Genomic DNA, 13,261 nt, shown 5'->3' on the forward strand with positions numbered 1-13,261 from the left:
GGATTCTTGGTGTGCATAATAATCTAACCCAAGCAACAGAATTACCAAATAATATATATATCATAGGGAATCTTTTCTAAGGGTTGCCGACGAGGCTTCAACTCATATAGGAAGTAGCCCAGTTCGCAACAATTATCTTTAATTAACATCATAACCAAGTTTCCAATAAAAAGGTCTTTGTCTAACATCTCAAGTACTTCAAGCATTTTCTAGGTGCATAGAACTTACTAGATACAACTGACAACTTATCACAAGGGGGATGCTTAGGAGAAAATGTAAACCTCATCATATCCTTTCCTACAAAAAAACAAACAGACGAGAAAAGCAAGTTAAACATTTAATAAACGATCAAATAATTTTTGACATTGTTTTAGTAACAATTTGAAAGTTACCCAGCCTTCCCACAGTAAGTAGGACTGTAGTTGTAAATGAGGTTTTCGAGCACTTTCTTACTGGTTGGCCTGTTTAAGGACTTTCTAGCCTCACTGCAACACAGCAAAATAAATAATAATAATAATAATAAAATAAAAATAATTCAGTTTAGACCAACCAAATTCCAAAATTTTAGATAACATTGTTTTGGCAGAATTTAGCAACAAATCTGAGCTGAAACTTCCATGGAGAATTCAATAGATACTGGTTTAAAAGATCTTCTACTTGACAAAATTAAGGGGGTAGTCGACACGTCTGATAATCTAAAACTATGGAGTAGCAACAATGTTGTCGTGAAGGGATCACTCTTGGGTTTGAGTATTTCTCAATAGGGTTCGAAGATTCTAAAGGAGACTGCATCTCAATTTTTGAGTGAATATTTTGTTAGTTTTTTTAATAAAAGCAGGCCACAGTGAAGAAAAATTAAATCTTAATACATCGAAGTCTAGATGATTGCACACCTAGAAGGCATTACTAACATAAACAATAAGGACATCAAAGATATCTAGGCCCTAACCAATTTCCTAATAGTTATTCTTTGCTTCATGATGCTTTAAGGGACTTTAAAAAACAATTCAAATCAAATCAAATTTTACTATATTATAGAATGCAAACTAAGTGTGCGAGATTCAACTAAAGTACAAGTTGAAATGTTTGTATTTTGTGAAGCCTGAACAGCTACTCATGGGAGAATCTGCAAGTCAAATTAATCTCAACATTTCAAACGAATCACAACCTGATAAAATAGTTGGCAGCAAGTTGAGTGACTTGAACTGCATCTTCAGAGTGTGGAATCGTTGATAAGCCCCATTCAAAAGCATTTTTCTGCAGTAAACGAGGTTAGTTCTCAAGTTTTCAGAATATTAATTTAAGTCAAAAACATTTTAAGAACTGTCATCGTCAGTTTTGTCACCATTAACAAAATAATCAACAGGTAAGATACATCACATAGAAAGATCTAAAGATCAATGTTTGCAAATGATTCGTAGCTCAGTGAAACAGCTAAGCCCAATTTTGTCCACCAATGGAGAATCAGAAATTTTGTAGGCATCTAAATATAATTATAAACCCTAAAAATTGGGATGATATACATTGCTGGAGACTTGCATACAAAGGGCATAGCAGAGAACACTTCTTGAAGAACCTTATTTTCATCCATTTGAACCTACACATGGAAGAACGAAAACCCCCACAGTTTTGAATAAACCCGGGCCCTAGAGATCATAAAAGATGATATATTTAAAACCTCAACAAATGTATCACAATTAAAACAAATTGTGCCATTATAAGTAAGCAGTTAGCTTACCAACCAAAATAATGTTGGCTAGCCCAATGGATTTTACTTCCTTTATTTTTTTTATAAGAAATTTTTTTATTAATAAACAGGCAACCAAGATAACCATCCTCTACAAGGAAACCAAAATAACCAAACAAACAACAAATATAAAAGAAAAGACAACACTACACTCAGTCTGAACCAACAACGTAAATGAAAACCTTGAAGAAGACCCCTTCAAATTCTATAATGATTTTACTTCATACAAAATTAACTCCACTATGGCCAAGACGACCTCCCCTTCCATTGAAAAGTCTTATTGTTCCGCTCCATCCAAATTTCCCACCATACAGCGAATGGGGTTAGTGAACAAAGGATTATCTTCTTGTAAAGAATTTCCTTGATGTGCCAGCTTTGAAACACAATAAAACCGAGGATGGAAAGCACCACGAGCTTGGAATAGCCAAAGAGAGGGAGTCCATACCTCTTTTGCTAAGGAACAATGAATAAGAAGATGATTGACTAATTCCCCATTGATTTGCATAGGAAGCAACAATTGACAAACGTAAATCCCCTAACCATAAGACTATCCATAGTAAGGATTTTCCCAAGACAGACCGACCACATGAAAAAGAATATCTTGGATGGGACTTTTGTCCCCCAGTAGCAAGATCAGGAAATGATGATTGATTGATCAAAGAAATAACGGATTTATAGAAAGACTTAATAGAGAATGAGTTATCCTTAGCAGCTTCCCAGACCCGATTGTCCTTCACAGAAGAATTTATACTTTATATGGATCTTACATATGCACTCTGTCAGACTAACTACCTCTTACACCTCTCCATCATTAAAGCTTCTCCTAATCACAAGATCCAATAAGTTTTGAACTCCAGATTGAATCATGAAGTCTTCTATTATCCACCACAACCTCTCCAACGCCCTCACCATTACTAGTACCTCCCTCAACCCCCGCACCGACATTTACAACTTATCAGGCACATGGTGAAAATATAAGAGATGACAAGCTATTAAATTAAATAAATCCTTAGGGTTATATCAATAATAAATCTGAAGTTTTGGGCCACTTTGTACCAAATTTGAGATTCAGTATCGTGTTCTTTAATAGGAGTTTGGATGTATATGGATTGTTTGCCCCATATGTTGTTGTTTAGAGGCGATAAAAAACAGGTTTCTACCAATTTTGTACTAACCGCATGTATTCTAAAAGGTTTTGTAAAGCTCTTGCTTGTTTATGGATTTGTCCCACATCATCAACACATTCGTATAACTACAGCAACATTCGGATAATGCTTTATGGACTCTTCCAGAAGAGTAAGGTACCAACTCTGATTTTTTGCTGGGTTATGAAACTCAACAGATTAATGTGTAACACACAGGATTTTCTCTTACTTGAGCTAGACAAAAAAACTAAAATTTAAATGTACCATAAGTCACGTTTCTTTGGAACAGAAAGCTTCAATGTCAGAGATATAAGTAAGACTAATGCACTAGGCAGGGCTGTCTATTTAATAGACCGCATTATTTTTCTCATTATATAATGTTTACTATAAAGAATACTATTTTTCACACCATTTGGGATAATATTACCGAAGCCTATGAATACCACTTCCTAATTCAGTGATAAGAGATACATCCATAAATGTACACACAAATATAGTTAAATATATAAAATAAATGACAGCTTACATGAGATATGATTATATTGCCAATAATCAATAACCATAATAATGAACATAAAGGGCAAAAAATAATAGTGATATTTTACACACAAAAAATAGTTAAATACATGAAATAATCGACAGCTAGTATGAGATATGATTATGTTGCCAATGATAATATAACCAGAATAATGAACGTAAAGGAAAAAATAAGTGATTTTTAGTAAAAAGGCACAGAGCACGTCTTAAGGAGTATAGAAAGACCTCTGGGTGCCACTGGAAGGCAGTGACAGGATAGTCATGTGCTTTCATAGTCGAGACATAGACCTGATGGACATATGAGTCAAACAATGAAGACTATGAGCAAAGCAGTCAAAATGAACAAATAAATCTTACTTGTAGAATAAGTATCTGTACAGACTACTAGTTTACAGTACCTTGTTATCTTCATCTGTGCAGGTTGTCAAAACCCTGAAAAAACTAGTCAGCGCAGAAGTCTCTTGAAACCTTTCTGGAGATATCCCATACTGCCACGTTAAGAAATATTTTTTCAATCCCATTGGGTGTCAACCTTGGAAAATGTAAATGCACCCATTTGAAAATTTGTGCTCAAAATTATTGCCTTGTCTCATAAATTCAAATTTATACATCTCAAGAATAAATCATCAACTTGATCAGCGCTCATAGTTCGAATGAAAAACCAAAAGCTCAACAGTTGAGCTGTCACAGGTCCTGGCTGGACATGTTACCTTTGTATCCAAGTATATTAAATATATGGTTTGACGTTAAAGCAGATAAAATCATAAAAACGATGTAGAAAAATTAAAAGAGTTCAACAAAGAAATTCGGTCATATAATCATCAAAGCCTTATCCTAGGGATTTGAGCCAGTATTTGTTTATTCCTAGTAATAGATGAAGTAAATTCTCATACTTCAGCATGCACTATGGTGTATGTTATTCGCAGATTATGTAGTATTAGTTGATGAGAATAGAGATGGAATCCACATAAAACTAGAATTTGTTGTTCCAATAATCTTAGTTTCAATAGTGTCCCTCAGAGATCCAGGTCTAGTGAGGGTAGGCAGAACTATTTTAGACAAGTATAGTGTGGCTTGACTAATATAACTTCACAAGTATCAAGGCACATTTGGACCATTTAAAAGGCCTTCCACTTTCTTCAAAAATGGTCCCCTAAAAGTTAAAAAGTCATCCCTCATGCATCATCTCTTAAGAAATTAAGTACTTGATGGGTCTTTCAAAGATTGCTAACATCTAGGATTGTAGTTGAATTCAGTTGGAAATCAGGATTTACTTTTTGAACATATGTCATAGGGTTCAATGACTGAGCTGACAAATTAGCAAACACCCATAGTGTGATCCCTTGGACTTCCTCAGTAATGTTGAAGAGGGAAATGAATCAACTGATTCACCATTTGACGATCTTGTATCTTACAGGACGCTCTAAAGCCTCACACATTTCTCAATTGTGGATGATGCTATCATCTAATAGACCAATTTCAAAGTGAGGAGAACCACAATGCAGAGGTTCTTCATTTTGTTTAGTAAGCTACACTGTTTCCATTCATTTATCTGCTTGTATTTTAACTCTAGATACACACCTTATGAATAACACAACAATCTACACATATTACAAGATGTTCAATGGAGCTTTACTAGAGCCTGACATTAAAGAGATGATTATTCAGTCAGCAATGCTCGTTCAATATGAGTGAAGCAAAATAAGAAAAGAAATTAAGTGAACCCAAGCAATGGCAAAGTTCTTAAATTTAGAGGGGGGAAGAGGACACCCACTATGACCAAAAGAGATAATGAATGAGTTCCTTAAAAACAACCACTAAAACATTGTTTTGAATGATACGACTTCTTTACACTTACATGATGATTTTGCATAACTAGACAATCTGTACTCAATTTTTTAAGCAATTGTGGAGGGAACCTGCATGGCCAGTAATCAATTAATTATTAAATGACAAAATGGGGCGAGCATTGTGCCATTTGAATAGAGGCATTCTGCTAGGCTATAATATATAGAAGCATGCAACTAGAAACAATTTAGTTCTTTTTTTATAATATAAAATATAAATCTTATTAAAGATATTGAGGAGAATACAAAAGGACTTGAGAAGAACTACCTTAGAAAAGAAAATTGAAAATCAAAATGGAAATTAAGGCACCTACAACACTGATCACGAAGCATGTCATGGAATAAATAAATGATCAGGTATTATTATGCCTTAGTGGAACTAGCAGACGAAAAGTAATCACAAGAAGCTGACTCAGCCCAAAGAACTGAAAGAGAGACTAGAAGTTTTATCTGAGAAAGCACCCAAAGATCTCCCAACCAAATTGCTTGTGGCAACGATTATTCAACATGCCATTAATTTAGTACTAGGAGCAAACTCTTCAAATCTGTTTGCAAATTGCATGAACCCTACAGAACATTGCCAATAAGTTGAAGAGCAATTTTACAAAGGCTTCATACATGAAGAACCACAGTCCACGTGTCATTCAAGCTCACACCTAAAAACGGAAAGTACCTGGCAGATATCCGTTAATAGCAATGCAATCAATAAGATCATGGTCAAATTTCACTTTCCTATTCTCTGACAGGATGACATATTAAACATGATGCGGGGTCTACCATCTTTTCAAACTCCCATCTGGAAAATAATCTTCCAAGAAATGATGACCTCCTAAAGCAAACGTTTGGAGACTTCGAAATCCCAGCAATTTCTTTCCTTCCAAATTCCCCAACACAGAAAAAGGAGTCAAACACCACAAGATCCTTTCCATCGGGTTCAACCATATTATTCTTGCTCTCCAAACCTTTTACTATTCTTCTATACTAAATTTCGAACTCATACCCACAGTTACAATTAGCAACCTTAAGGTAAAAGTTTATATTCTAGCCCATCTTCTACTAAACTTCTTGTTCCTTTCCCATCATTTTATAACCCATTGCAACCTAAACCCTGGTACATCTTTTACCACCTCCTTACCCAACACTAAAACCATGCACACCTTAAGCCCCAACTACTGCCATAACCAGTCAGAAAAATAGGTGAAACCGTATTCTTCCAGCACCCTTAGATACTGGACAAAATGTGTTACAGGTCAAAAACCATATTGAACCCTGTTGTCCTACAGTCCTGCATGTATAAATCAACCAAAATAAGTGTAGCCATCAACAGTACTGAACTCTCCCGGGCCAATTTCCATGCTGAAATATATTCATTATTACCCATCATTTGGTCTCTTTGGTAGGGATTTCGTTTCCCATTATCTATCATTTCTTCAGGCAACCTTTTGAATGTACCCCTCATGCTTTCTGGACCAGGATAACAAGAAAAATAACTTTATCTTCTTTATTCAAAACAAAAAGAAAATTTGCAACAAAATTTAATCCGAATTTCTTCTTTGAAATGGTTTTTGAGCAAACTCCACTCACTGTGTTGCAGTCTTTTTTGGCACCATGCACCTTGCTTCAATCATCTTTTCCCGCCAACTTTGCTAACATAACAAATTTCCAGTCTGAAATACCCATTAATGATTAAACTATGTAGTGCTCACAGAAATATCAAAGCAAAAAAACTGCAAGCCAACATATGTAACTGCATTCTGTTTACTAATAATAATAAAAAATTACATCCACAAAAGCATAAAAATATTTTAAAGTATGGATTTGGAGTGAGTAAGGAAGATAACTTGGCAACTACCATCTAAATAACCGGACTAACGCCAAGTGAAAACGATACAAAAATATGCTGGCAGCACATACCTGTTAAACACGGTGTCCTCAATTTTTAAATTTTCTATGAATTGAAGAGTAGTAGCCTGTTTTGTAGCATTAAACTTTTCAAGAATGTCTCTGTCCTGAAATCTCAACAGAAAAACGATAGTTGAGAAGAAAAAAAAACAACAGATTAGATCTTTTATCATAATAGTAGAAGAATGCCCAATGATGAGTAGTTTCATTTCAGTAAAATTATGACAAATCAAGATATAATCTAGAGGGAATAAGCCAAAAAAAAACATAATAATAACAGAACCCAAGAAATATACATGCTTTCATCATGTTTGTGGTTCCAATTTCAACTTTGTTGCATTCGCTGAAGAAAAGAAGGTTAATTCTTTTGGGAAAAAGTGGTTCTTGGGATCAAATTACTGCTCTAACTCAAACTAAGAGACCTTCCCAAGAATACAACCCGGATTTAATTCCAAAATGAACTCAAATGAATACACAAGGACCAATATGTTACCTCGCTGACCATCATGCTCAAAATTTCAAAGCCTAAGCAGATAGCAAATAAAGGAAAGTGGTCTCCTTCATCATTTTGCTCCAAAATTTTCTGCAAAAGAAAGAAAAGAAATGCAAAAACTCAACAGAAAGCACCATTGTCTTGGGCTCAGAAGCAATATGAAACCATTTTGACATCATGAAGACATTTCGATAAAATAAAAAAAAACTGAATGTTATTTATAGCACAACATAAATTCCTTTGATATGACAGTTCAGGCTTCTAGTCTATAATAGTTGACTCTTAAAGGACTAGGAACTCGTAAGGGTTCCAGTCAACCACCGAAATGCCATCCACTTATCTTTGAGTGCTCCTAGAAAACAGAGAAGGAAATTTTTTGGAAAGACACAGTTGATGCTATATTGTGAGCTACTAAAGCACACTTTTTGCTACAAGATGAATCCACAATAGAACAATAGGTAATACTTATAAAGAAAAAAAAAAAAAAAATAGCACAATAGGTCATACTTATAAAGAAAAAAATCAATAGCAAAATAGGTAACACTGCAATGTTAATATTTCACATACATTTTACAAGAATTATCACACTTAGTTTACTTCTTTATTAAATAAAAAATGGAGATTAAGGTTTTAAATTTTTTCCCATTTTCATGATCATTGATGACTTGATTAAGGATCCATAATGAATGAAAACCAACAAATAACTAAAGCAAATCCACCAAAGAGGCTTCAAAAAACAACAACAACAACAATGCACATGAAAACCTAGAAAAATAAGCACAATAGAAACCCAAAAATCACCACCAAACCTTCCTAATGGATAACAATGTGATTTTATTCCAAAAAAAGAGAAAATGGAAAACACAAAGGGGCGTAGTTGAGTAAGTAGAGAGTTCCTGTAATTAATGGTTGGGAGTTGAGACAACGTTTTTTATCGATAGGAAGAAAAATGTAGCCGGTACTTACAATTTGAGAAAACTCAAAGCAAAGAATGAAGACAGTATACAAAAGCACAAAAGGAATACGACCCAACTAAGCAAGCTTACAAATGATTTCCCCTTTCAGCATATAGCGGTCAAAAGTTTCTAGCACTGTGATTCTTCATTGCAAACAAGTTGAGAGTTGTATAAAATGGTGGAGAGAGCATTGTACCATTGTACAGTAATACCAGAAAAAAAAATTTCTACAAGTAAAATGTACAACTTGGTCAATTAAATATTAAAAATGGTAGAGAAATAAGCAGGCCACCAGAAATGGATGATTGGTCTCCACAAAAAACAAGAATATATAGCAGGGAGATTTGGATTAAGTTTCTAAGGAATTCCTTCTTTCTATGAGTCCAACAGTTGTGTTTCTGTACTGTTACTAACAAACTTGCAACTTGACACTTCCAATGGTATCCAAAAAATTCTAGCTCTAACGGTCGACCAAGGTTTTTTTTTTTTTTTTTTGGGGGGGGGGGGGGGGGGGGGTTCTCCAAACAAAGGTTAGAAGAACTTGTAAAATGCATTAAATCCAGGAAAGGACTAAGTATTCAGATCTATTTTCTGATATTATTGGTGTTTAATTTCAATAATTTGGCGGCAAGCATTGTCCATGCTATTCAACTTGGATATACAAATGATCGCAGTGTGGGCAATAAAGAAAGTACAAGCCCAATTCAAATAATGATCTAACTTAAAAGTACGTATATTTAATCATAATTTTGAGAGATTGTTTATTTTTATGATCGAGCAACACAAATACCTTAAAAATTCCTTGAGCAGTCTCATAGTATAAACCAGTTTTAGCCCACCCTCCAGTGAAGAGCACTCCATTGACCAGACTTAGCTTCTGCAGTAAATGTGAAGAAAATATCAGTCGTTTTCATATAAGATTAATTAAATACATTCTGCTATTTTGTAGGTCGACACTAAATCTTTGGGATAAGGCTTTGAGGATGATCATAGTAATTTTCTATCTTGCCATTTATAGTAAATTCTGATTTTACCATTTTTAATAAACTCCCGATTAAGAGTTTAGTAATTAAAGTGTCGTCTACAAAATTCAATCCAATCAATAATTTCTACTTCTCTTAAGATTCAAACCTCAAATGCACCCTTGTAGTAGTAAATCACTCAATTAACTTAATAAAAAAAGATTTGCTATAGAAAGAATCTTAGATTCAAAGTTCAGTAATTTAAATATTGTCTCAAAAAATCAATCCAATCAAATAAATTCTACTCCTGTTAAGATTCAAACTTCAAATACCCCCTTGTAGTTGTAAATTACCCAATTAAACTAATAAAAAAGACTTACTTTAGAAAGAATCTTAAATTCTAAGTTCAGTAATTAAATATTTATCGAGAAAATTCAATCTAATCAAATAATTCCTACTTCTCTCAAGATTAAAACTTCAAATGTTCCCTCGTAGTAGTAAATCAATCAAAAAAAACTAACTATAGAAAGAATCTTATATTCAAAGTTCAGTAATTAAAATACAACAATACTGAATTGACTTCATTTCACACTTTTTCTGACGTGGAAGAGCGTAGGAACCATAAGATGCTTTTCATCGAGATATGTGTGAAAAACATCTATGGTTCTGCGCGCACCTCCACGTCAGAAAAGTGTGAAATGAGGTCAATTTCAAAGTCACTACAGCTCAACTCATTAAAATATTTTCTCGAAAATTCAATCCAACCAAATAATTTCTACTTGTCTTATCTTAAAGATAAAAACTTCAAATTCCTCACTCGTAGCAGTAAATCACACAATAAAACTAACAAAAAAGAGTTACTTTATTAAGAATCTCTGGCGGTTCATTATAGATGAGAGGAATAACACGAGCACCAGCAGATTCAACAAATTTCACATAAGAAGCAGCGATGTACGAAGCATTCGTAGCGTTACTTAGCCTTCCTGAAGCACCATCACCAGGATGACTCAGAATCCCAATTACAGGTCTAAAATACAGATTCGGATCAGGAGATGGACAGATCGATAATCTCGGAACCTCTTCACCAGGTAGAAGAATCGATTGAGCTTTAGCCGAACTCAACTCCTTTGTCAACGAAATCAAAAGTGGGTACCATAAATAATTCCAGATTTCTTTGGAACGAGAAGACGATGATTTAGATGATGATGAAGATGGTGACGAAGTTGAAGGATGATTAGAATCTGACTCTTTCGGCATCTCGCTTTGATTGTTACGGAGGAGTCGCAATTGTATATGTGACGAGGAGCGTAGAGAGGAAGAAATTAGGGCTTGAGAGGTTGAGTAAGAAGGGAAGAGGGATTTTATCGTCTTCAGTCATAGATGGACGGCAGCCGTACATCTATCACAGACTCTGTCTGCTGCTGAGACGTCGTACGAGTTCAGAAACATGAAACGAAACATTTATGGAGGATGATTTAATTTTAAACATACCCTCCAAATTTGGGTGAATATGTTAGAGGTCCCTATGATTTTAAACTTATGACATATGCACCCTTGACCTTTGTCTTTACTATTAGTGCTTGTCACTTGTAGCTCGATGAAAAGCATCTATGGTTTTATAGACACATCCACGTCAATAATGTCTGAAACAATGTCGATTTCAATGTTAAGTAATGGTGGGGTGATATTAGGATTTACTGTGACTCTCACATTTCTAACTTAGAGGTGCGCACTAACCGTAGATGATTTTTACTCGTTTATCAAGGATACACATTATGGCTATCATATCTACAAAGTCCCCTCGATTGATTATGTTAAAAAAACTCATGTTTTGTTTTTTTCTTTTTCAAAATCAGTCATTTGCAATTTTTGGTAGGTAAAATTTTCATCCTCACCTTCAACCTTAAAGATTTTATTTACTTCAACCTTCAATAATCAAGAACAAAATTAAGATCATTAGAAAAGAAGACAAAAAAATTTTGGATAAAAAAATTTAATAATTTTTCATAATGAAATAATATGAAATTTAAAATAATAAATTGAAGATGAGATTGAATATATCAAAAAATAATTTACCATAGTGATTGAAGAGCTCAAATATGATTAGTTTTGGCAAGAAAAATTCACATATTTTAAATTAGAGATTGAAGATGAGTACATTTAAGTCAATTTCATTAGTTTATAAGAGAAGGTTGTGAGGTCAAGGAACATGTCATGAATTTCAAAACATAAGAGTGTATCTCAAATATTCACAAAAGTTTTTGTGATAGGCACGTTTAAATCACCCATTTTATTTATATTTATGATGAACAAAGAGTAGGTGTGTGTTTGGTAACATTTCTAAAGTCTGAATGGATGCGATCCACCTTTAAAATTCATACTTTATAACATTTATTTCCGTTTGTTTTGGTTTAGATTTCAGACTTCAAAATCAAAATTTATAAATTTTGAACCAGTGATGGAGGGTCGTTGGACGAAACTTCTGAAATCTGATTTTTTTATTTCTAAAATATCCTCTTCAAAATCTTGATCTCTATCACTTATCATTTATCTATACGAATTTTAAAACCCTTATTTTTACCTTTTTTACTTCTCTTTTTTTTTTCTACATCTCCTTCATCTACTATTGTGTTGTCAAAGTTTCTCCCCTTTCTCTCGTTTCGTATTCGAAAACCCTATATTTTTATACGAACCCTAAAATCCTATATTTTTAACTAGAAAATAAATGATTATTTATTGTTTAAGTATTACCTTGTTGAAATATAATTTCTCAAGTATGAATTCAAATTGAAAACAATACTTTTAAGGTGTTTGTTGTGTTAGAAATCAAAATTAAATGTGTAGATGGTTTCATTGTGCATAATATGTTATGTTTTTCGATTAACAAGTTATTAGATTTACAAAAAGGTAATATTGTCAAAATTACCATTATATTTTAAATTTTTATTTGTAATAAAAAACTTTTAAAAATGATAAATAAATAATTTTTTCAAAGTAAGATTTCAAATTTTAAAAAATAGACTTTAGATTTCAGAAGTTTTACCAAACATACCTTAAGTTTACGTATTAAAGAAAACTAGAAAAGTAAGGAGGTTTCTTTTTCGAAAATCTGAGTTGTTGGATGATGACTTGGGAAAGTGGACCTACAACAAAATTCAATGACTTCAACTCAAAGTTACACATGGCCTTTTACAAATCACTCATTTTTTTTTTTAATAATGCCTCTAATTTGACATGTGCTTCATTGTACCCACATATGTAAAAATGTGAGAAAAAGGAAATTTACATTTTTCCTTTTGCTGTTTACTCAACGTACCCACCATAACTTACAAAACAAAAAATTCACTTTTTTTTCCTTTTCTCTCTCTCTCTCTCTTCATATTCATCTTCTTTATTTAGTTTATGTGATGTTGAATCAAGGTTTAGTCTTTTTTCTTCAAGTATTTTTTTTTTTAATATTTAATTATAAAGAAAGATTAAAAATCACTATTAAAACATTCAAAATGACGATTTTGAATCAAGAACTCATAAATTTTTAACAAATTTTGATTGGTATATTTAGATTGAATTTGTTTTGATAAATTTGATCCGTACATACTGAATATTATCAAATTGATTCAATAGGTACTTATTGAACATTATAAAATAAATTTGGTAAGTACTTACCGAATA

General features: G+C 33.2%; 1 protein-coding gene across 1 annotated transcript; it reads right to left on the minus strand.

Annotated features, from left to right (window-relative positions):
* Positions 1-41: 41 nt before the first annotated feature.
* On the minus strand, positions 42-11,029 carry LOC147392338 (gamma-glutamyl hydrolase 2-like). Its single transcript, XM_086457902.1, has 10 exons — positions 10,451-11,029; positions 9,418-9,504; positions 7,672-7,761; positions 7,191-7,285; positions 5,288-5,348; positions 3,828-3,917; positions 3,655-3,717; positions 1,169-1,257; positions 393-485; positions 42-297 (listed from the first exon to the last, which is right to left on the minus strand). Exons 1-10 carry the CDS (start codon positions 10,844-10,846, stop codon positions 264-266), a joined length of 1,098 nt encoding a protein of 365 aa, XP_086314028.1. The 5' UTR covers positions 10,847-11,029; the 3' UTR covers positions 42-263.
* Positions 11,030-13,261: the final 2,232 nt, after the last annotated feature.

This window comes from Akebia trifoliata, chromosome 11 (assembly GCF_017979445.1).
Source record: "Akebia trifoliata isolate Shusen 1 chromosome 11, ASM1797944v1, whole genome shotgun sequence".
Lineage (NCBI taxonomy): Eukaryota > Viridiplantae > Streptophyta > Magnoliopsida > Ranunculales > Lardizabalaceae > Akebia > Akebia trifoliata.